Source organism: Myxocyprinus asiaticus, chromosome 43, assembly GCF_019703515.2.
Source record: "Myxocyprinus asiaticus isolate MX2 ecotype Aquarium Trade chromosome 43, UBuf_Myxa_2, whole genome shotgun sequence".
Lineage (NCBI taxonomy): Eukaryota > Metazoa > Chordata > Actinopteri > Cypriniformes > Catostomidae > Myxocyprinus > Myxocyprinus asiaticus.
The window spans coordinates 27,450,878-27,477,829 of NC_059386.1; the positions used below are offsets into that span (position 1 = coordinate 27,450,878).

Genomic DNA, 26,952 nt, shown 5'->3' on the forward strand with positions numbered 1-26,952 from the left:
GATCAAATCACTGCTGAACACCTCAGGTTTGCGAGCCCAAAGGTTGCAGTTCTTCTTGCCATTTGTTTTACTGGATTTAGGACCCATGGACTGTTGCCAGAGTCTATGTTGTCAGTTGCTCTTGTTCCTGTCATCAAGGATAAAACTTGCAAGGTTGGGAGCCTGGATAATTATAGACCAATTGCATTAGCCAGTGTGTTACCTAAAGTTCTGGAAAGGATTTTATTAGATCGCTTATGTGTATATATTGGTACCACAGACAACCAGTTTGGTTTTAAGGCTAAGCATGGAACTGGTTTATGTATCTATGCCTTGAAAGAAGTAGTTGAAATGTATAGAAGGCAAGACTCCTCTGTTGTAATCAGCTTTATTGATGCCTCTAAGGATTTTGATAGAGTTAATCACCAAAAGCTATTTCTGAAATTGAGTTAAATGGGCGTGCCTAACAGCATGAAAAGAATCCTGGCATACTGGTATGCCAATCAGAGTATGAAGGTCAAATGGGGTAATAGAGACTCCGCTCCTTTTGGCATTGGTAATGTAGTACGACGGGGGATTGTAGCATTGTAGCAATACAATGCTAAAATAATGTTGCCAGAATATGTAGTACAAAAGGGGATAAGGACATCAATTTTACAGATTTTTATTTGTCAGGGCAAGTACTATGTGTTTGTAATAAAACAAAATATCTGTGGCACTTCATTACCGATCAGTTCTATGATGAAAATGACTTGTATAGGTAGCGTCGTATGTTATATGCTCAAGCTAATATGTTGGCAAGAAAATTCTACATGTGTTCAGATCATGTTAAGATAAGTAGAGCATATTGCACTCCTCTCTACACCGCTCCCTTGTGGGCTAAGTTTAAAAAGGTGAGCTTACCCAAACTTCAGGTTGCCTATAATGACTGTATGCAGATCTTGCTTAAAAAACCTAGGTGGTTTAGTGCAAGTGACTTATTTTGTAATGCAAGCGTCAACACTTTCCAGGCTCTATTGAGAAATCTGATGTATACATTTATCTGTTGACTGGATGATTCTCAGAACACCATTATTATGCTACTGTCAAATTCTAGGCTTAGTGTCATACGATACCAGTCACCTCTGTGGAAACATTCGTATAACTGTCTTTTATAAAAGGTGGCAATGTTTATTTTTTCTATTTTTATTGTATGTATTGTATCTAGTCTATGTGTTATAATGTTGTATGTTTGCTAATGAACTCTGAGCCTGACAATAAAGTTGAACTGAACTGAACTTATGTTTTATGTATACACACACACACACACACGCTCACACATTTTGAGGGCCTTACGGATGGAACTGCATACACACCTACTGTTAAATGGCAAAACTGGCAGTAAAACATGCAGTTACGTCTTCGTGAAAGGGGGGTGGGAAACAAGCTCATGGAGGCGCTAACTGTTCATTTAATTTAAATGAAAACCAACTCATTTAAACATCCACACTCACAAACACTATCGTGTAGCCTCAGAAACATGCAATTACTGTTAATTGAGGAAAGAAGTCTCAGTGAGGCAAAATTGATCAATTTCACACTGTGTGAGTACAGAGAAGCAGATGCAGTGAGCGGGAAACATAGAGAATAGGGAGGGGGTGGGGGTGATAAAAATGTATACAAACCGAATGAGTGAATGGACAAGCAACAAGAGAGAAACAGGTAGATATATTGTGTGTTAAAGACCCCCAGGAATGCCTTGACGAGCACAGTTTTCTTTCCTGTGTTGATGCATTTCCTATTGGAACAGTACGTTTGGACGGGACATATTGAAAATTGTTTCGCTATTGGTAATCAGAGGCAGTTGGTTTAAGGGGGGCGGGGCATTCTCATTCTAGAGATAATTTAATTGGACACGCCCCTGAGTGCAAGATGAGTCAACCACATTTTAGGGTCTTATTTTATGGTCAGTTTTCCTAGTTTTCAAGTTTAAATGCCTATATCTATTAAAAGTAAATGTTGGCAACTTTTAGGAGTACACTAGCATATAGATGATCTCAAAGCTTTACACATGGATTAAAAGCCAAAAAAATCACATTTTATTTACATTGATTTCAATTTATGCAAATATGTAAATGTTTATAAATAGATGTGTGTTGTCATAAAGTGTTAATCATTCATCTTTATGTGAAAATGTTATATCAAATTCCATAGTTTACATTGAACTCATTCACTTCAGTGCTAGATCATTTAAATGTGTATTTTCTTACCTCTGAGCTTTTAAAATTGCTTGAAGCAATGCAAGGATAAAAAGGACATAAAATATTTATTATAAATAAATATTAAAAAAAATGTCAAGTTATGTAGTCAATTGCTATTCTTTTAAATCATTTACTTTTGTAATCAGGACATTTTTCTGAGCAGTGAACTGCCTGTGTTAAAATAACGTGAGCCAGTATCTAATAGCTTCTTATCTAAAACCATTCCAAGAAATTATAAGAGATCCTTTCATAGTCATACCACACAGACAGCATGATTATTGGGCACTGCAGTTAATATGCATTGTGACACAACAAGATTCTGAAGTGATGCTACAAGGGCCTAATAAAATCAGAGTGGCAATTAAAAATGAATTAAAACACTTGGCAATCAATAGCATCTGAAACTGTTTTATTAGAAAGCCCTGATCACTTGTGCTCTCTAGTTTCTTTTTTTTTTTTTTTTTTTCTTTTTTTGAAATCATGACTGAAATCCAAGTCTTATGCAATGATAATATACTTTTATAATTGCTGTTTTAACCTCTTCAACTCGGGCATTTTTGGGCTGCTGCCTTAACTTTTCACCATTTACACATACTGTGGACTAATTGCCAAACATTGGTCTCCTTTATTCAGAAACCCTCCCCCCAAAATTAAAAAAGGCACAATTATTCATAAATAATATTGTATATGCTTACAATCTTATGATGAATAGATTTCTTTTTGTCCTAAATTTGTAAGCAAATCTGGTTCTGTTCACCCCATCTCCCTCCAAAAAGTCTTATTTTATTCCACTAGATGGCAGCAAGTAATAGAATTTTCTTTTTCCCTCCATCCCAAAATGCAGATCTGAAATGTAGGTGGCGCTCTAATGCATTTTAGCCCTCACAGATGTGCTCGTCCAAAGACATTCAGTCTAATTTTCAGTTCACACACAACCCACATTGTTTCATCGAATATCTCAGCATCTGATTGGACTAGAAGCTCAAACAAGGTGTCATTAGAAAGCTGAGATCCTCCCCTTTGTGATGATGTGCATTTTATCATGAATTGTTGATAACATATATTTACGATGATTTTCTAGCATGCGTTTCCTGCTGGACCGCATATTTTATTCTGGACATCTAAGATATACATTGGATTATTCACACAAGCAAGCTCACAGGCAAGTAAAAAAACTGCAATTGTTTTTTAGAAAACTGCCTAAGGTAAAAGCAGATATGAAGTTTTTAGCTATTTGGGGCTTACAGCAGCAGTGATCAGCATATAAAGGAGACGTTTGTATTTGATGTCATACAGAAATCATATTTCACTTTGTGATTTTTTTTTAATATCTTTCAAACTGTGTTATTAGGGCAACAAAATACACTATGCAGTTGCATTCCTGAGGATGAGAGCTTTCATTTGCTATATAATTTGTCTATTTACGTGCTATCTGAAAGACTTTTATATTCATATTAATATTTCTACCACATGACCTCTAGGTGCACTGAATTGCGACATGAATGTTTTCAGGCCTTATTTTGTTATTTTATGTATAACATTAAGATATTTTGTTAGTATATGTTTTTTCTGCTCATGCTTTTGCCTTTAAAAATGCGAAACATACAGAGAATCTAGAACTTTGTTAAATAAATGCATAGTTATATGAAAGCCACAGATCTAAACAATGGCACAAATGTTGACCACCCTCCCTCTAACATGCACCTGACATATGGTGACATTAATGTGCAGTCCTCTGAGTATGAGCACACTCTTGCTTCCCACGGCTAATTAGAACCCCTAATTAGTGTCTGGATGGAATTTGCAATCATCCAAATGACCCAATTACGTGGTAAAAACAGCATGTTTTATTTTTGCACAGTGCTCACCCAGTGTCCTCAGACTAACAGGGGAACTGATTCAGGAGAGTCTGTTGGCTGTAATATATCTGCTAGAGAGAAACAGAATTTATCGCAACAGAACTCACAATACAGTATAAACTCTTGGTCAAATTTGAATTAAAACAGTTTAAAAGACAACATGAAATCAAAATTGACCCCATTTACTTTATTAATAAATGTTCAAGGTCTCATTATGCATGATTTAGCAGAACATGTTATTATAATGAAAAAAATAAACAACAGCTTTGTTTTCATACTCATTTATCAAAATGTCAAAACTTTCTCTGCCTCTGAAAAAAAAAAAAAAAGAAAACTTGTGTAGATAAGGAAACAATAATATTAACCTATAATATCATAGCCTAACATTTTTCACAACCAGGATGCCCAATCAAATCCAGATGAATTAAAGACCTGGGACCGGATTCACGAAAATCTTTTAAAGATAAAAATCAAGAAAAACAGTAAGGAAACTATAAACAGACACTAAACGAAGTAGAAAGTGCCAGTCAGAGCAATATCACAGCTGGATGCGTCTATCCCCACGTACACAAACACATCTGTCTGCGCTCCACACAAACACAAAGCTTTTCACAAATCTCACTGACATGAATGTTTGTCGCTGTACCTGGAATTCAGTGTACTAGTGTACTCCTGGAAATCCCGCATGTTAGTCGTTTGATTGGTTATTACATGTATGGATTTTCTTGCCAGTTATTTTGGAGGGTGCATTTGTTCTGTGGTATCAGAGATTAATGCTGCTGTTCTGAGCCTCAATATTGCTCTTATTGATATTCTATATGCATCAGATTAAATGTGGAGCACAGATAAGAATAAATCCGTTTGAACAAGAATAGAGCATTTCAAAATCCATCAGTACTAAAGCCTGTGGATCTGCAAACCAACATTTATTAAGCACTTCATATTACAAAAGATTATAAAAAGATTATGCACATATTACAGAGCAAATCAGATCATGTTTTTTTTTTTAAACATGGCTGCTGGATTGGATTTTTTTTTGTTTGAATCATTTAAAATATTAATCATATTTGTTTCGTCTAAAAGATAGGTAGACATTTTGGAATTATATAAGCATTTTTTTTCTTCAGTAAAACAGAGCAAGACCTTATGATGAAAGGGGGACAGTGAACGGACATGACCGAAACATAAGATGGGTTAGAATTAGATTATAACGATAGACCATTTAAAGATATTAAAATCTTTATAGTTATAGATGGAAGAGAGATATTAGCCAAGTTTTTATGGGGTTGCATGGATTCTGTCTAATAGTTAGACAGAACATGTATTAACCTTCAGACAGTTGCTCAAATCATACTCGATCTCCATCCATTACCGCGATCAGTAACAAGGAAGTTATGATGAAGGTCAAAGGGAGAGAGACAAAAAAAAGGAACCATAGAGAGAGAGAGAGAGAGAGAGAATATCACTCATTACCTTGAGTCTTGACAAAGTCTCTCAAGTGGCCCCACAGGTGCCATTGTGGTCACTCCATGTGTCTTTAAAGTACTCCAATTACACATATCTCAAGGCTTGAGGCTACTCACAGTATTCAGAATGCTTTTGGATGAAAATGGCATCACTAAAAGAAAATTTCTCAAGAGTGTCTGTGGCTTTCCATCAAAGACTGAACAGATGTTCCATAGTGACCACAAAGAAAAAATAAATAGACCACATATGTCCACATCTATTAGTGGTGCTTTTGTGCTGTTAGTGTATTAGGCTATGTACCATAAGTATTAGATTATGGTGTAGAGATGAGAATCGTAAAGAATGTAATGATTCCAGTTCCTTAACGGTTCCATTACCGATTCTTTTAGTTCTTTTGTTAAATATTTGGAAATAAGAATGCAATTCTTATTAGATTTACTGCCCTTAGCTGCCTGTTACCAAATGATGAGATCCATTAAATTATTTAACAAAACGTGTTCATCCAGACTTTTAAATTAAAATATCGTATTAATTCATACTTTTTTATGGTAACACTTTACAATAAAGTTCCATTTGTTAACATTAGTAAACAACATCAGTTACAATGAACTAACAACGAACAATGATTTTACAGCATTTATTAATCTTGGTTAATCTTAATTTCAACATATAGTAACATTTTTTAAATTAAAAGTTGTATATGTTAGCATTAGTTAATGCCATATGAAGTAACATGAACTAACAATGAACAATTGTATTTTTATTAATTAGCATTAACAAAAATTAACAAATGCTGCATAAAATGTTTCGTTAAAGGTGCATTCAGTAATTTGTTCCTCATTAAAAAAGTATAACTCATAAAGACAAGAATTGTAATTTTGCAATTTATGTAGAAAATCATGACCTCTCAAATTATAATGAAAACAGTCATATCAGTAACCTTATAAAAGATGTTTTATTCTACATGGAGAGGGTCCGCACATGGGGGCTGCCATGATAGAATCACATGACCAGCCGAATACTGCTCACTTAATCTCAGTAACCGTCCTGTTATTTGACACTTTCACTCACTGATTAAAGTAATCATGGCTGACTGTGAATACAACATTTCTCCAATGGCATCTGAAACTGAAAACTATTGATTTTAAATGATGCTGCATCCAAGCCACTAGGTGTCAGTGTAAGTCCAAGATGACACAAAGACAAAAGTTACTGAATGCACCTTTAATTGTTAGTTCATGATACCCAATGATATACTAATGTTAACGAATGGAACCTTATTTTAAAGTGTTGCCATTTTATTTTAATTTTTTGTATTTTTGTTTGGGTATCGGGCTACACTTGTCACATTGTATTTTTGCACTGTAGATTCAAAAGAACCGGCTCATAAGTGTCATTCATTCAGTAATCGGACAACGCTGGTTGCACTGTTTGTTTTGTGCTACAGATTTAGCAGCATTGTTGCGCCACTAAATAAAACACTTTCAGAGTATTTTAGCATTGTGTCCCATCCGTATTGGTAGAAGAATGCATGTTCGAGAACTGTCAACGGAACTGGAAGTCATGAAAATTATTCAGTTCTGTTATTTAAAAACAAAAAATAATTAAACCGGTTCTAAATAAGAAGGCTTGTTGAGGAAAGGCCTGCTATCACATTCTGTGAGAAATATTACTGAAAAATGTCAATTGACAGGCTCTTCACAATCTAGGAAATAATTCCCTAAGATCATTCTGAAGCCTTGTTTTCAAGCATGTGTCATATGGCTTGTGATCCACTGTTGCACACAGAGAAATGGAGCGCACATGGTTCTTGGCATGGGTTTCACAACTGATGTGAAGTACTATATCATCTCTATCAGAGACCTCAGCATCCTGCTGTGTATGCGACTGGGATTTGACTTTGAAGGACATTATGTGTTCTATAATAATTATAATTATAATTGCAAAAATGGTCAGAAAGAAACAATGTATCTTAAAAGACAAGTGCTTAATTTTCTTCTATCCCAACATAATATGCAGACACAACTATAAGTAAGCCATTTTTAGGTTGATTTGCCCGAGTAGTGTAAACACTGTGGGTTAAACACTCTGCTAAGTTTTCAAAACATTGCTTTATATGTTTGAGCATCCCAAGCAGCAACATTGACTCAACCAATGGCGTGAATTTGGTGCAGGACTCTTTGTTTTAATCGACCAATGGCTGAATGGGTAGTGTTTGGGAAACCTGTTTGAAAACAATCATACTTTTACAATTCTGTTTTTGTGATACTAGTGGCGCAAAAAGTACACGCTTCATCTTAAAAGTATAAGAAGAATTTATTATCATTAGTTTTAAGGCTTGAACAAGAAAAGTGCATGCAGGGTATCTGCTGGATCCTGTCGTCTTTCCTAACATTTCTATCTCCTTTCTTGGCACACTTTTGTCACTGTCCTCAGTTGATGTACAACATTGACATTTACCTTCTCATTCCCTGCTTCATTTTTCAAACTTACACAATCCCCCTGGTGTATCTCAGTTTTCAGTTGGCTGAATGTACAGACACTCATTCCCTGCTTGGTGTGGCTGCATAAAATTCCTTCCTACCTCTAAATGCCATATTCTCCAACTCAGACAAGCAAAACAATCAGTGTGAGACAAAGAAGACCATCAGGTCTCCCTCTTAGTGCTCTATACCAGTCCAGAATACTCTTTGGCCTTCTAAAGGGGTTCAAGATTTCATTTTTCCACAGTTTATACTTTCTCATATCTGAGTTTAATGTACAGAGTTAACTATGAATAAGCGTCTGTGTGTGCTCTGTTTGTTTGATCCATACAACATGTCAACTTATGATAAAACTTATGGGAAAAAAAACATCGAAGGATAGACCCGAGCCATATCTAGGACTAATATCATAGGGTGAACTCTTTTGGCCAGTAAGCAACCACCCAGAACACCCTAGTAATGCCCTAGAAACCACTCAGATCAACCAAGCAACCAGCACTTGTGTGTCACATTGCTATAAATACAGATTAGTAATCTGAATGTTTAAAAATGCTTATATTTGTTACTGCAAGTTAAGTTTTATTGTGTATTTATTTTTTGGTGGATGTAGAATATGTTGGATACTTTGTGGCTGTGGAATATATTGTTTGAAAACTTGCCAACCTGTGAACTGTGCACTTTGCGTTTATGAAATTTCATACGCCCACATGTATTCTGTATGTGTGTGGTGGTCTTTAAGTGAGGGCTTGACACACAGCCCACACTTGTAAAAACCATGGGACCTTCACCATCAAAAACATTTTCAAAACAAGAGAGCAATAAAAAGGTAAAGGCGTGAACATTTCTGTCCCTCAAAGTTATTCATATTAATGGCACCAAGAGAATACAAAGTAAAAAAGACTTTGTTGAAAGACACAGTTGAACTGTAAGCCATCCCTGCAGTATTTAGGATGAATTGTTGGACTCTGTATTCAGGAGGGCATTTTCTGAGACCACTAACTCTCTTGTACTTCCCTACAGCCATCAAAAAACAATGAATCATGATCCACTCTCTCCACATGTTTTAGAAAAGAGTGATGGGTACACCGGCAGATATGGAAGCCGAGTGAGGCATGATGCAGTAGCATGCCAGGCTTTGATGTTGGCATGTAGCGTGGGGTGGGATTGCCCTGAGACGCAGAGGTTTTGGGGGGATAATTGGCTATCTCAAAGACCCAGATACCTCACGCTAAGACGAGAGCCAGGCAAGGGTCTAAAATACAGCCCACTAGTGTACCAGAGAGAACAAGAGGAACAGGAAACACAGTATGGTTGTGCTTTTATGTGCGTGCGTGCGTGCGTGTGTGTGTGTGTGTGTGTGTAGAATTTGTACAGTTGACTCCTTTTGAATAGACTACTTATTGCAAAATGTCTTCTTTTTTCTATTAGACTGAAAACACATAAAAAAATAGGGCTAGACGATATAACTGAAAATATTGCTTATTGATGATATTTGATATATCTCAATATCATTGGAGCCATAATTTTAACCAAACAGCAATTGCTACCAAGAAGAATCAAAATGTTTAAGAACTAAAATACAGGGTTAAAATAATACAAAAATAAGGGAAAAAAATAATACTTTATTTTTATGAACCAATATAACAATTAATACTAATAACTATTAAGTATGTTTTATATGCATGTTTATATACTCTTATTTGTTTTTATTCTTTGTGCTTTTAAGTACTTGTCTTTTTTATGTAAAGTGCCTTGAGAAGCTACCTTTAGAGGTGCTATATAAAAATAAAGTTTAATATATATATATATATATATATATATAAAACGCAATTAATCATGTCCCCGGAACGTAATAAAGGATATTCCTTATATCTGAGCAATTTAAGCTTGAAATTCCACCTGTTTTCTCCAGGGGGCACTAAGTGAAACTCGCTGTTTAGGCAACGTGCAGCTTATTCAGACAAAGAGAAAACCACACTTACCTTGGGCAGACAACACAAGAGGTGCGTTCCAATCGGCCATTAGGGTCCTCCGAAATGGACTTCACCTGGTATTCAGCCACCTTAAGTGAGATTCCAATCCGAAGGGAATGTTATGTTCATTTGGAAGGGCACTCCAAATGGCACAGGGAATAAGTGAACATCGATACATCACTTCACAGGAAGTGGAGAGGGATATTTACCCATCAGTCATTGCGAACCAGCAGAGTACTGATGTAGTATAACTAAAATAAACGCTAAAATAGAATAAACAAAAGGAGTTTGAGACACTTTTGTTTTAATTAAGCTTAATTTACCTCTGGTGTGCTTTCTATGCGGTTGTGCTCGAGTGCAAAGTGCATGAGATGCGAGCGTTACGTCCATTATCATGAAAATTGGTCATATAACAATATGACACACATATTATAAAATAACCACATAACATTTATTTTTTATATTAATAAGCAACAGTCATTTATCTTACGGGCTACAAGTCTGGAGAAATATATTAATTTAAACATATAACAATAAATTTGTATAAGTATACACTTGGATGTATTATAATAATTTATATACACTACCGGTCAAACGTTTTGAAACACTTGACTAAAATGTTTTTCATGATCTTAAAAATCTTTTGATCTGAAGGCATATGCCTAAATGTTTGAAATTAGTTTTGTAGACAAAAATATAATTGTGCCACCATATTAATTTATTTCATTATAAAACTAAAATGTAATTAAAAAAAATAATAATTAGACAATAATAATTGTCTGTGTTTGATGAGGTTGCAGGGTATACCAAATGATCAATTTTGTCAAGTGAAGTGAACTTTAATAGATATCCCGTGCTCAGTGAGTAGGGAGTAGGGGCGGATCTACCAGGGTGGCAAACGATGGCAAATGCCACCCTAAGAAAAGGCATTGCCACCCCAGTATAAGTATACAAATGTATAAAGCATAAATGTAAGATGTTGACTTTGTGTAGGGGTTTATTCATGTCGAACTGCCTCAACTTTCCCCGGACGCACAAATGACTACACAGACTGATCGTGTGATTGATTAAAGTGGCAGCCAATCATGTGAAAGTATATCAGTGGTCAACTGCGTGATAGGTTAAAGAAGTGGCCAATGGCGTGATGGGTTACAGCAGCAGCCAATCGCGTACTTGCTGCTGCAGCGCATGGTGCAGTGTTTGGGTATTCGCGGGTTTAGGGTTTTTTTTAGCTTATTTCCTCAACCACAACAACAATATGACAATATGGACAAATACATGGAGGAAAAAAAGAGGTAAGAGATTAATTTCTCAGTTTTTTTTTCAAGTCTTCACTGAATGATTATTCGATATATTGCCATCAGTTGAGACTTGTCCTTAGCATTTTCTGAAATAGCTTTCGTCAGGTATGTGTATAATCTAGATAAAACATCTCCAGTTCTTTAACAGGAGTTTCTATTTCATCCGATCTGTGTATGTTTTGATTGGTGAGCCAGCGTTGGAATGTGTTATTTAAAATGTTATGATAAATGTTTGTTATGGCTGTTATCAGTGTCATTTAGTGTCAGCAGATTTTCTGCAGCTCACGCTCTTTTCTGGGAAATAGAAAAGCAAAATATGTCCCCCATTGTGATGGCCTTCTCGGACGTATTGTTTGCATGTATGTAGAGCATGTGTTTTGTCTTTATCTCCCCCTCTCTTAATCGGTAACCAGGTGAGCTGATTGTTAATGGGGAGCACTGGCACGCAGTGTGTTTCCTTCCTATATAAATAGAGTGTTCCATGGCTGGGTTGTGCGATGGGAGATGAGTGCTCATGAGCTGTGCCATCTTGGTCACCAATGTTCTCGCGCAGATTCCCGCTGCTGGAGTGGAGAGTTTGTGGTTGTCGCTGTCTGAACTTTAGAGTTAGCTGTTTTTTCAAATACAGAATGGTCAATAAACGTGTCTGTGTTTCTGCTGCTCTTGTCTCTGTCATTTTTAAAGTGTAACACCCATCCACTGACATACAGATGCAATCTTGGTTTATTACAATAAAAAGTTATATTTGGGTGAATTAGAAACCAGAACCTCTAAAAACTAGTTGCAAAAAATAACCACTAGACCAATCAGTCATGTTCTTGATTAAATTACTGATCTATGTGTTCATCTACTGACTAACAAATTCCCAAGACTGATAGTGGCAGATGTAGAGATGAAATTACCATATTATGTGAAATATCTATTTGAGTGCTTGAGTGCATGAAGAATGACTGTTTATCAAAATAGGTGATTTAAAATAATCTTTTATTGTGCATAAAATAATTAATATTCATGAGTTTCGCAGCACTGCCACCCAAAGTACAGTTTTCCTAGAGTTTATTTTTATTTAGAACTAACTTTGTGTTAATGTTCCCTTTCAAATGGCTTATTCCAGCTGTTACAAAGTTGATAGGCCTACAGGATTTTATTAGCAGAATAACATTGGGTATGTATGCACTCTCCATCCATGGGTACACTTAATAAAATAAAACAATTTGGCCTGCATAATGTGGTGAAGTTTATTCCAGATTGCCAGTTTTATGTCAAGCTTAGGAACATTTAGAATTTCTTGATGTGTTTAATAGACAATGTCTTGGCACTCTGGAGATTTTTTTATTTTATGTTGGCAAATCAGTAGCAAAATGGTTACTATGTGTGGTTCCTGTGGAAATGCAGTTGTATTGCAAATTCATGGATATTTATAATCTCAATTATAAATTTCAATTTAGTTTAAATTAACACAGTGACCTAAAAATTGTACGTTTATGGCGAGATGCAACCGAGACGGTCCAAAAGCATCCATATGATGCAGGTGTACATTAATGCGTCCTTAAACAAGCCCTTATAATAAATCTCTGACTGACTGACGAATTCAGTTGCAAAATGGATCACTATAGACTGAAGACCATTGATAGGCTTTTGTATAATATGGAAATAGGCAATATATTGCATTGTAAAGCCACTTTTTGTATTGCCTTTTTTAATGCTTTACTTGTGTGCCAAAATAATGTAATGCATTTTAATTATCCGTTTTATTTATATATATATATATATATATATATAGAAAGGGTATCTGGCGTAAAACCTGTGCCAAGTCAAATATGCGGATCACGGATGGTGTATATATATATATATATATATATATATATATATATATATATATATATATATATATACACATAAAACCATTTTAAACATTGGAAAATGCCAGGCTGTAACTTCTATGAAAATTTCAGTGATGACAAACAAATAATCGAATCAGTGTTTTGAATGATTCACTGCAACTGGCAGTTCAAAGAACTGACTCAAAGAAATGAATTGCACTTGCCAACTCTATCAGCTGAGGTGTAAATCAGAGACATTATTGAAGTATATCCGTCTTAACCCTTTTGTAGCTCTTTAGGACACTTAATAGGCAAATAAAAAGCACATTAAGATCTTGACCATATTCACAGTGCTGCTTCTTTATTATTTCACCAACAAAATTTCATCTTGGATATATCGTAAATATTTTATATATTGCCCTGTTCTAATTGAAAATTATTTTTTGATACTGTAATATAATTTGGCCCTGTTTCAGAAAATTCTTTCATGACAGACTTGTATAGAATTATCTGTGTGTGTGTGTGTGTGTGTGTAAACACAGTGAGTGATAAATGAAGGCTACACAGAGAGCTCTGTCCTGATTAGCAGTGTTTCAGCTCTGTGAAGTTAATGAATAGACATTACAGCGGGATCAGTGGTGCCTCTCACAGTCTCTATAATGAAAAGGGATTACACTCTTCAAACCAAGGCCTCTCTGTCTTCTCTTCCTTCTTTTCCCTGCACTCTGACTCTGTCTCTGCTACCCCTTCTTGCTTTACTTGTTACCTTTTATCTCACTTCTCACTAAGAAAAAAAGAAATTGAAGAATTCTGACCAGCAAACTCAGATCAGAATGCCTTATAATCTCTGTATCTTTCATTCGGATGTTTATTGATTTTGTTGTCTCTCCAAAATATGTTTATTTAAAGCATAACCGGCTCTAAATGATCAATTTGCTAGTACTTTTTTTTTTTTACATCTCATGAAAACATCTGCATGTCACATTTCACCCCAAATTAAAAGGAAAAATATTTAATGGTCCTCTTAGTGGTCCTCTCATCATTTACTCACCCTCATGCCATCCCAGATGTGTATGACTTCCTTTCTTCTGCAGAACACAAATGAAGATTTTTAGAGGAATATCTCAGGTCTTTATGTCCTTTCAATACAGGTAAATTGTGGCCTATGGTCTGAAGCGATAGGTGTGGATAAGAAACAGTTAAATATTTAAGTCCTTTTTTACTATAAATCTCCACTTTCACTTTTAGATGTGAAAGTGAAACTAAACAGGCGCCAGAAGTGGTGATTTATATCCTTTTATTATGTGTACAATGAAATTATGTGTTAAATGAAGCGTAGGTGAGAGAATGAGGCAGAGGGTGTGTGTTGTGCCTCTGGTATGGCCGATGTTAGTAAAGAATTAAGCATAAGTATCTAATACTAAAGCTGGAGGTCAGAGGTTTATTCCAATCCTTGGCAATTTATAAGCAGAAGTGTACTCATAATCCAGTACTGTGTACAAACACTGTTGTCACTGTCCATCTTGGCTTTGGGGCTTGAGATCATGACCATTTGTATCTGCTCTCACAGGCTGCAGTTAAGAACCCCGGCTTTACACGCTCTGTTAGATTTGGCTTGGTGTTATTACTCAGCTTTAGCTCTAAAAATACGAAGCATCGCTTCTTAAAATGATCCAAGTGTCACAAAGTGTCATTTCTTTGAGCTCAAAACAAGTTTTAAACCCTTTAGTTTTGGTATTTTTCCTTTGATTTATTTTTTTTTTTTCATTAACTAGTTTAATTTATCAGTACTAAATCCTCCATCATATTTTTTTCTCACATAAACACACATCATCATCATCATCATCATGGTGGTATTTTCCACCCTTTTTTTTTTTTTTTTAAATCTATATTTTCCTTTAGACATAATTTAGTATGATTATTAAGATGGTTTCCATGGGTACCATTGGCTCATAAACATGATAAACTAGAAGATATCTCTTGATTTGTATTTTTGTATGTTGTCACTGTGTAAAGATCTAATTTAACCCACCAATGTGATATTATTATGACAGCAGTACATGTCTTTTCAAGTGACATTTTACGACATAAAAACTCAACTATTAGAATCACTACTCATACAAACTTGGGATTAGTCTAAGCTTTACTAAAGCATTAAATTACTGTTGATTGCCTGTATTTAAATCAGTTCAAATGTGTTATTCAGCACAACTCGCACTTTGGTTTTGGTATGCATAAGATAAAACAACGCAATAATAAAAGAACACTTGCCATAAGCATATAACACAACACACTGATAAAGAAACAGACAGCATCTTACTTCCTGCTGACAGGGGCAGGAAATTGAGTTTGTCCAAAACAAAAGAAGAGGGAGTGTGGGAGAGAGAGAGAGAGAGAGAAACAGTGTGCGGTTCAGTGTTGCTTCTCATTAGACAGACAGTCGGCCCTAATAAGCGCTGTCATTGATATGCATGCGACCGCCTCAGCCTGTCCATCTGCAGCGGCACAAGGCTCCTACGTTATTCACTCGGCCCCCAGAAAAAAATTAAAGGAGCCTTTATGTTTTATCTGTCTCAGTGCTGAAAGGAAGGAAAGACACATAGTGACAGCCGAGCGCTGAGGGTCACTGACGCATTCACGTCAACAGCCTTTCAATTAGTCTCTCGGCAACAAGACAATCAGCTTCCTGTTGCAAAGGGAAGAAGTCAACCCAAAATACTGCCCATAATAATAAACATTTTACTCGCTTTAATGTGAAATGCATTCTATTCAACAATACAGATTATTACTCAGTTCAATCCCAAAAATAACCTGACAAAAAGTTCACTTGCATTAAAGATTTACTTTAATGCTAAATCAACCCATCCAACACACATTAACATATATTACTTATTGCAATCCAAAATAAAACAAAACCAAAACAGATTTCACTTGCTTTTAAAGCAAGACAATACTCAACAGACAACAAAGATTTCACTGTCTTTAATGCAAAATACAAGCGATCCGATAATATAAAGTTCACTCGCTTATATGCAGTTATATAGTGGTAATATAGTCTCACGTAGCCAGACTTTTGATATTTGGCATAAAGTCTGGTCCACATTGCAGTTTATTTTGGCCAAGAACTGCATATTTATACCCTCCTGAGACCCGAGCGTGACTGCTGTGTGCATTTTCCAGTCCCTTTTTTGATTTGTAACTAGTAGCCCCTAAGGAGTGGACAGTGGGACTGAGTTGTGAAATTTTAAATAATACCAAGCTATAGAAAGTCTTTTATTTTTTTTTATTTTCTTTTATCAAATTGTTTATTATTTTTCCAGGAGTATTCATGTTTTTGGGTCATTACAGACATTACATAAGAAATTAGCATAAATAATTCTGATTCAAAGTAATGGCCAGCATCATCCAATCACTGCCACCAAAGATGTTAATATAACATTTTGCATGAAAACTGATTACCATTGTCCCATGTCTGCCAAACATGTTGAATGGTCCAAACATTATCTGCGGCCTGAAACTGTTCTTTTGACCGGATGCTAGGAGTGAATGATCTTGGCTGCATAGGAAAGCTATAGGATGCACCCTAATTATGGAATGACTTAACCTCCAGTGTGCTGTCTGTCTGCACTGGTCTCAGAACAGTTTGAAATGCACCTTATTTTTAACTCCATATACAGCCTCTAAAAGCAACATTTTCCAACTTTTGGATGCATTTATTGATTCACAATGTGATAATACACAGTGAATATAGGATATTTGAAGGAAAATTAGCCTATAGTCATTAGCTGTGTGTGTCCCAAACAACACACTATACACTTATAAAATATTTTATGCACTCAGCCATGTTGTGTATGAATTTGCAAAGTGTAGTATCATCCCAAATAAACACATACAGTTTTTCACTACACAGAAGCATTCACCGTTTAACAGCTGACGGAAGTGACGTTTCAAACGCACTTGACGTGTTGCCACTAGCTTTAGCGTATAAGCCAACCTCAGTTCAACACTTGCATCTCAAACAATGTACATATTCACATAGTGTGAGGTGATGGTAAAGCATTCAACTCACATTTGTAAGGTGCTGTATCTACTGAGGTTTCGCCAACTGCTACATTGTTCATTATTTACAATTGTTTTGTCAGACCAGCAGCGCAGCCATGTAACTCCACCCCTTCTGCTATCTATGGCAAGCCGCGTACGCCAAGTGCATGAAGTGTCCAACATTCCATTCCGGGTACTTAAAATACTTCTTTTTTGCTGCATTTTCAGTGTAAACATACTACTCGCAATACTATCACCATAAAATGGCATAGAATAGTGCTGAAGTGTGTGGTTTGGGATGCACCTATAGTGTTTAACATTATGCCGTTTCGTGATAAATCAATGACATTTTTTAAATGGCATATCAGATGAAACTAGAGACTCTACTCTTTTGACTCAAACAGGTTTCAATATAAAAACCTAATTAGGTTTCTTACCAGATGTTGTTATGTAGTTAGCAAACTCAGCTGAGATCAGTGCCATGTTGTTTTGTCACATGATTAGGTTTGTCGAAAGTTTACCCTTTAATGACAGCCTAGAGTCTCCTGAACCGAGATCAGTTGGTTGAAATTTAATTTAATTATGCATAGCCTGTAGCGAAGCCAAAACGCAATGTCCACGAATGTGGACGTGGGGTCTCAGAAGGATACAGGAAAAGACAGTTTGACCACATTTAAAGCAACCAATCACAGTTTGTTTTTTGCTTTTACATACTGGTTAGTGGCAGGTTTATTTGAATTAAATTATTTTTTTCTATGCTTGATACCGTTATGGCATTTTTATGTTCCTTGTACTCAGAGACCAATATCATCAACAACTGGAATACCAGTTCTAGACTCAAAAGCTCATATCTTATTGGTCGATGAGTTTTCTTTCCTGGACAAAGAAATAAAAATGGTCCTGCTGTTCTGGTCTGTAATTGATTCCCCCCCTTTAATTGATCGCATTTTTCTAAAAAATTTGTCTTCTTTGTGGTGAATAATAATGGTGAATAATCACTCTTAGTTTGAATAGGCTAAAAAAGTATTTGGGAGAAGGAGAAACGCAGTGTCTATACTGTAAGCAAGTGGCGTGATGCAATCTATAACGCTCCCATTATAATAAACTAAGCTGTCAGTAATGCTGACAGCTTCATTGATTGTAATGGGAGCGATCTCTATCTAGTTTTTTAATGTTATGTCGCTTGCGTAGACTGGGTGTGAGAGAAAGGGAGAAAAAGGTAGTGAGAGAGTGAAACACAGATAGAAACAGAGTCAGATAAAGTGACAGCCAGCAGAAATATGATTTTAAGTGGAGAGACATGAACATTTTGACAGAAAACAATAAGTGCTGGCACACAGAAGGAAATTGTCTCATTCTTTTGAAGCCAGAGGCGTGCACTCAATCCATTACATAGAGGGTGTGCTGCCGTATGGCCCACAATCACCCCACAAACCACATGAGAACCACACTGCCCTTTTGTGATATTTCAATCTTCCTGTCATATTTTTCCCTACCTGTTTTCTGTCCCACCCCCTTCCCTCATGACTCTCTCTCTCTCTCTCTCCCTCTCTCTCTGTCAGTCTATAGTCTTTTATATCTGTATGGATCTTTTCTCGTTGTCATTCTGCACAACAATAGTCCCAGCGTGTGTGGGTCCACTCTCCCGACGTTGTTTATTTAGCCTGTCAGTACTTCCTACTCCCACTCTCACATTCTTTATCTTGCGGCGGTAATACCAACCTCCTACTGTGTAAAATACACATAGCGTTGCTTAATGTATAACTTTCATAATGACGGGCGCACTTGGGTGATGAAGGAATGAAAACAAGTGAAAGCAGGTGTGTCTGCATAAGTATGTGTTTCTGAGTTAATTACAGTGCTTGCAGGGCAGCACCATATTGATATTCTTGAAATGTAGGGTTTGTTCTAAACTGCTAAACTTAAGTATTAAACTTCTGCAGTTAATTTAGCCCAAACTACTATATGTACTTTAATGATGCTGTTTTGACAAAGTCTTTGTCTGAAAGTTTTAAAAAGTTAGTTAAATGGTCAAGTAGACCTTCAGATAAAACAAATAGATACATGAATAGATTTTGTATTGTAACCTAAAATAATGATATGGCAGATTATAGTTTGAATTAACGAGCATTCCGTTTGAACCTTCTGTCAATATAAGTCTATGGGATTTTTAGTTTTTTTGATCATCTGCAAGGCAGCTAAAGAATAGTGTCAATATTTGCTAAGAAAATATTAACTCAGAAACCCATAATTATGCAGTCACACCTGCTTACACTAGTTTCATTCCTCCTTCACCCAAGTGCGCCCATCAAACATGAAGAAAGTAGCAAAGAGAGAGAAGGCTAAAGATCTGTGTAAGTATGGGTTTCTGAGTTTATTACAAAGCTTGCAGGTCACAGATCACAGAGATCGCACAGATTGTCTGCTGTGCGAAAACCATTATTCCGATCAGTTAGAAAATATATAGCGACGCAAATTAGAACAGTCTTTAGGTATGTTTGATGGATGTAGCTTGAAAGCTGTTGGAGAAGTTACAATTGATCATTTTTGTCTTAGTTTATGGTTTAGGAAAAACCCTAAACAAAGTCTGTAGAATAACAGTATATTGCCTTAATCAAAACAACATTATTAAAATTTGAAAATCTCCCTTATATTGATAGAATGTTCAGCATTTAAAATGTAACAGCATGTGCATCATATATTTGCATATTGAATTGTGATTGGTGTATTTATCCCTCTATAGCCAACTTTGCACTGTTGACTCTCATACTGAAGTATTCTCAGCTGACAGAAAATGAATTTGTTGCGACACACTTGCTTTTTTAAATACATTTTTTTAAAAGATTACATATTTAACAAAATATTTACATTATTTTTTAGCTGCCTGGCAAACACTGTTATTTTCTTTAGGAAATGTGAATCTAGAAATCTAGTTATGTATTTAATTTCCTATTTGGCTTATATGGTAATGTTTTCACAAAAGTAGTTTTATTTTTTTGCAATTCTGCAGAATGGACTTAAACATGGTAAAATGTGTTAAAAGTGTTAAATACTACACACTTATTGGTAGCTTTGGTCAAATTAGCTAAAATATTTAATAAATTAACATGCAAGGTGCAGGGAATGTGGAACGTTGTAAAATGTAAATCTGTGGAGCCAGATTCCGTTGGGGCTGCTTAAAGCTTATATGAAAATATGGGTCAGGACCAGGTGCCCAATATTTTTAGCTGTGACTGTTAAAACAAAATATTCTCTGTGACTGATGGTTGGGGCCCTTCTGGCTGAATCTTGCTAATGAGAGATCATAATGTAATAAAGAGAGATCATAATATATTTAATGCACTTATTATCTACTAGAATTGTAATAGACTCCACATGTGTGCTCCAAATATGTATCTTTCTAAAAAAAAAAAAAAAAAAAAAATATATATATATATATATATATAGAGCAAGACAAATAAAAATATTTGAATGGGAAAGAGAGGTGTGACCGGAAGGTTTTGCTCTATCTCCCAGAACGTGGGGGAATTTCTGCAGCCTCTGTTAGGTGATAAGAGAAAATCAAAGAGTGTCATTATGGAAGAGCAAATTAAAAATTAGAACAAATGAAAAATGAGAACAAAGGACAATGGAGACAAAAATATGAAGAAGTAGAAAAGAGAGGGCAAAAGATCTGTGTGTAATTTGGCATTTGGGCATATCCAATTCAATTAACAATAAACAAGCACATAAACCCAGAATAAAATTACTCTTTCAATTTCAGGAGAAATAGGCCTAATGGCCTAATTCAGTTATTGAACTTGCTCTCAGATGTTTCTCCTAAAATAAGAAATAAAAATAGAAACAAATGAGACAATTGACATACAGTTAGAATATAGTGCTATACAATAAAAGTTGATAGCATAGCTCAGATAATTTGGTCTTTGAACAATTTGATGAGAAATGTTGGAGTATACTGATCTCTGATTTTGATTGCAGACTTTCGTATCCTTGAAAATCTAAGCACAGTTAGTGACATCTTTTCTGTAACTCAAGAGGAGACAAGTCTGAGATTACTAGGGCTTTAGAAGAAAAATCTGAGAAGCAGGAGAATAACTGAATGCAAAATTCGCCATTTATTCCCATTGCTGTTTAACAAAGACCAATTTATATTTTGAACAGATCTCACTTGTGATTTCTCTTTCCAATGGGAATGCACACTTATGATTAGTTCCAGTCTAGGTTGGGAAAACCTTATCCCAGCACTCAAAATAGTCATGTTTTTGGAAAGCAAAATAAGGCATTTATTTAATATTAAATGAGAAAGGAGGCAAAAAGGCTTCAGAAGGAGGCAAGGGCCAACATAAACAAAAGCTCACAAATTCCTAAAGGAGGAGTCAACTTTCCTAGAAAAGAAAAGTTCAAGCACAAATGCTCCTAATGTAATCAGTCAAAGGCACACTTGGACACCTTTTAACATCAGTTCACTCAACAGGAACAAATGCAAGCTCAAGCAATATAAAAACAAATTCACAAGACACTATAACAACACATCTGAGCCAGGAAAGGGGAGACAGGGAATGAAGCGTTCAAGCAGCTTTTATCCTCCATCAGTTCACAGCCAGACCAATCAGGAGAACTCCTCATTAGTGCTCTCACCTGGTAGTGATTAGAGTGAGAGGGTGAATGAGAGAGAGAGAGAGAGAGAGAGAGAGAGAGAGAGAGAGAGAGAGAGAGAGAGAGAGAGAGAGAGGAGAAAATCCAGGGGAAAAACAGACATGCAAAACTAAACCTTCCCACCCCAAAATACACAACCAAAACAGATACAGTGTTACCACATTGAATAAGTCTTTCGACATAATGCCTTCCCAACGAAAAGATACAAACAAATGATCACAAATAAAAATACACTTAAAATATGTCTCACACACACTCTTTCACATAATTAACATGTAGAGGTAGACTAATGTATCGGTTTTATGATTAATCGGTGCTGATAGGTGCTTTTTGGAACTATTGGGTATCAGCGAAAATTTTTTTTTAAATTTCCTCCATGTTCCTCTGTGGCCAGCACTGGTGGATTCTACAGTTAGAACGGCTTGGTTCTACAGTATAACAGCACCCTTTAGAGTTGAAATACAAACCCAGTGACAATATTCATTCATACTTTATACTCTTCATTTGGGGGAATACATAGGCTTTAAAAAGCTTAATTTGGTGAATAGTTATTTATAGAGCATTGTAACGGTAACAGATAAGTCTCCATCCTTTCAAAATAAGAGTCCCCGGTGTGTTTCAGGTTTGTATATAGTTAAAAGTCCCGCATTATGCACAAAATCTTCATTTTTTTCTGGTTATTATTGGGATTTTGATTGAAAAATAAGCTGCATCTGGGACTTTATTCATTTCGGACTCTGTGTCTGTGCCCGACATAATATGGAAAGACTAAGAAAATGTTTTAACATTGTATAAATCTATAAATAAAAAAATATCTGCCGGTTAATCGGTTATCTACCTTTTCCACCACCTTAGTTATTGGTATTGGCAAAATCCACTATCGGTCAACCTCTATTAACAAGGCACTATGCTAACAGTAAAATCATTCTGATAAGATTTCAAATAATTGAAATCCAGTCTAAAAGAAAATATTGAGAAATGGAGGGGTGTAACATGAACATTAAAAAAGGGATAGATAAAGTGATGGAGTTTTTTAACAAGCAAAAGGCAGGGATAGGGAGGGATTTGTGGCGATCTGTGGAAAATAATAATGCGTTTACCATGCTCAGCCGCACTGGCATATGCTTGATTTCATGAAAGCACTTTTTAAAATGCTTCCTTTCTCTGACTGAATAAACAGGCGATCTCTGTTTAGACCTGGCCCACTACTTAGCAAACGTTAAATTGACTTGCAAAAAACCACCAACATATGTGAGGTAAAATTAACAATAAGCATGTAGATATAATTACTATTGAATGGAAATTCAATCATGACATTGCCTTTAGAAGGATTTGCTAAAACACCACCTTTAAGCAAATCAATGCAATCCTGAGCCTTTATTACGAGAAAATAATGATCTTTGCCCAAAGGGTTAAACAAAATCCATTCTGTTTGAAATCCTTCGGAACAGTTAATGGATACTAATGCTTCTCGCCAGTAGGTACTATGATGTTGGAAAGGCCATGTCAGGCTGTCTTTAATAAGGGCTCTGTTTAACCTTTCTGTAACCCCGAGAACTGATACTCAAATAAATTTTCATTTGCAAGTGCGGCCTTGAGGAAAAAAGGGAAGAGGACGTGCTTTGACCTTTTATTTAAGCATTAATAATCTAACTCTTCTAAATGGCCGTATTCATGCTTGCTTCCTCTTCTTCTGCATTATGTGCAGTACGTGTCTGTGCGCATAGAAAAGGCTGAGGCAGAGATAGAGATAAAGATCCGCATGCTCTGGTTTGGCCCAAGTCCATTTTCATAATCAAATAAAGAGAATCCTATCAGACAAATTCAATTAATTGTTGCAGCAATAGAGCTGTGTATTCATCATTTATTTTCAGAAGAATACACTTCATTTTGCCAGCCAAAAAGAGTATAATTTTATTGACTATTGATTGTTGGAGTGCTGTAATAAAGTTTAAAGAAAGAACAAAGGTAACAGAAGCAGTCCTGTGTCAAACAAAAATGCAAACATTTGAACGCAAAGGATTACATATGTCAACTGAGGCTATGTGCAGTTTCATGCTGTATTAGGCATTGTGGTATGATTTTAAATAAAGCCTGGTGGTAAAAGGTCATCTGTCAAGAGTGTGTATACTGAGGAGATGAGTATAAGCTTACAAAAACACAATGTTATTTGTGTTAATAATAATTTGACGCAATAATAATTTGACGACTCAAAATACAACACATCTGGCCGGATGATAAAGCTGTCTTGACATTTTCCAAACACGTTTAAGGTGCAAAACGCAAACAAAGTGTCTTTACATTTTTGGAAGAATGTGCTTGTTCATGCCACAATGCTAGAGTGTTCTGGGTGTTAAGCACATTGCTCTGTGGATACTAGAGAGTTGCTAGGAGAGACCAAGTCTAAAGTGCCCTCCCCCAAGTCTTAAAGATATTCTGGTTCCTAGAAATGGTTCCTCCAATGTAAGCCTAATGGATTTTTTTTTTGCGCATTTGATTGCCTGCCAGGCAAAAATCGTAAGTCAAATCTCTTAGAGTAGTAAAAGCACACTTCTCAACAAGTCGCGCAATTTGCTGTATCATTCAGGTGTAGCACAAACAGCGTGGGGCAATTTACGCACCAAGGTTTACTTGGTTTTAGGGGTGTGTTCAAATCCCTAAACCTAATTATGAGCAATAGTAATAGTGATGCTTGCCTTAGCCAGCAACTCAAATAAATACATAAATAATTAGATATACAGTACAGACACCAATGACAGCCTGTCACATATTCTGTCGAGAGATAGAGAATGTTTTATATCAGTGTCATACCCTGTAGAACACAACATCACTCAGCTCTCTGCAAGTTTTTATGTCAATATTAATCTCTCTCTCTCTCTCTTAGCAAACTGATCCTTTTTAGCTCTTGTGCCACCCAAATGACTCTTCGTCATTTCCATCTTTCCATTTCTTCCTCGAAACTCGTCCCACAGTGGTGCACGTCCAAATCTAACTCTCGCTCTCTCTCATTCCCATTTCAAACCAACATCAAAGAGCCACGTCAATGCTAAGCCAGTCTAACATTCACTTATACAGCAGCGCCCTTCATCGCAACCTCATCCTCATGAGCGGTTTTATGATTCATTCTTATTCCTTTCTCTCTTTCTCCCTCAGAAATGCATGCATGTTCTTATTTATGGTTTTGGTTCTCTGTAGTGTAGGGCTTATTTGTCACATGCACACACTGAACTGTTCATGTGTTTATGTTCGTTTCCTCTGTAACCTTTAACAATGATTTTCAGTTTTTAAAGTTTCTAACCTTAAAGGTGGATTATATTTTCAGATGAGATAGTTTCAGATGGGTGCACTGAGATTGTATCTATATTAATATCAGTGCTTTCTGGTGATCTTTCCATTTATACTGTTACCTTGCTGCCCTACATCACAACATTAAGTTGGACTGATAGTATTTTATGAGATAACCCTGCTGAAATGATTGTCATCAGCATATATTGTGTCTTGGGATGCTGGTGCACTGCATGACTAGCAAAGGTCAACCAGCTTCACCAGCTAAGATTTACTGGTGAGAGTCTATAGGCAATGCTGGATCACCAGGTAGACCAGCACAAAACCAGCACAGTGTGAAAAAAACAACAACCATAAACCAGACTAAGATGGTTTGCTGGTCTTAGCTGGTTTAAGCTGGTCTCCCAGACTGCTCAGAATCCCTCTAAAAAAAAGTGAACAGAACAGTCCAACCAGCAAAACAGCTTACATTTATTTATTATTAGAAGGGTAACCAACATAAACCAGTCTGAACAAGTATGGAAATTCATGCTAGTCTAAGCTGGTCTTTTCAGGAGGGAAATTTCCACTGATCTCATTTAACCATCTCTGTTTTATTTCTATCTCTCTCTTTCCATAGGCTGTGGTCTGGAGTTTCTCCTGGTGCTGTGTGGTTTAGAGTTAACCCAGGCGTGTCCCCATCACTGCATCTGCTACGACTCTCCCAGCACGGTGAGCTGCCAGGCTCACAATTTCCAGGTGGTTCCGGAGGGAATCCCTGCCCAGAGCGAACGTGTCTTTCTTCAGAACAACAAGATCCAGCGACTGCTCCAGGGCCATTTCAGCCCGACCACTGCCATGCTTTGGCTGTACTCCAACAACATCTCATACATCCAGCCCTCCACGTTCATGGGCTTCACCCGCCTGGAAGAGCTCGATCTGGGGGACAACCGCCACCTCCGCTCATTGGCCTCTGACACATTTGAGGGCCTGACTCGACTCCATGCTCTGCATCTATACCACTGTGGCCTAATCAGTCTTCCCGCTGGGTTATTTGAGGGGCTGCACAACCTGCAGTACCTCTATTTACAGGTACATAGGTGACACACTCAAAATCATTTCAGTGCACTCAAATGCTGTTATTTGACTTTCTTTTGCCATCAGACTTTCTTTTTTCCATGGAACACAAAAGGAAATGTTTGGCAGAATGACAACAATAATTGTATGGAACTGAGACTAACATACTGCTTAACATCTTCTTTTGTGTTCCACTGAAAAAAATAAGTCAAACAGGTTTGGAACAACATAAGGGTGAGTAAAAGATGACAGAGGTTTAATTTTTGGTTGAACTATTACTTTAATGAGTCCGTCCTTTCTGCTAGATCTGACTTGCTGTGTAAATATATACACAGCAAGTATATGTTGTGCTCCTTGAAACAACCACACCGTCTTTTTTCAGAGCAGCCTGTATTTCTCCTGAGGTTACCTGTGGGTTTTCTTTGTATCCCGAACAATTCTTCTGGCAGTTGTGGCTGAAATCTTTCTTGGTCTACCTGACCTTGGCTTGGTATCAAGATCCCCAAATTTTCCACTTCTTAATAAGTGATTGAACAGTACTGACTGGCATTTTCAAGGCTTTGGATATATTTTTATATCCTTTTCCATCTTTATAAAGTTCCATTACCTTGTTACACAGGTCTTTTGACAGTTCTTTTCTGCTCCCCATGGCTCAGTATCTAGCCTGCTCAGTGCATCCACATGAGAGCTAACAAACTCATTGACTATTTATACACAGACACTAATTGCAATTTAAAAAGCCACAAGTGTGGGAAATTAAGCTTTAATTGCCATTTAAACCTGTGTGTG

The 26,952-nt window shown here is 36.4% G+C and overlaps 1 protein-coding gene across 1 annotated transcript in view; it reads left to right on the plus strand.

Moving 5' to 3' along the window:
* The window catches only part of LOC127433348 (reticulon-4 receptor-like 1), a 178,641-nt gene that overhangs the window by 144,980 nt on the left and 6,709 nt on the right, over positions 1-26,952 (plus strand). The window contains exon 2 of the mRNA XM_051685162.1: positions 25,727-26,178. Within this exon, the coding sequence (XP_051541122.1) occupies positions 25,727-26,178 (452 nt within the window). The remainder of the gene's footprint in view (positions 1-25,726; positions 26,179-26,952) is intronic.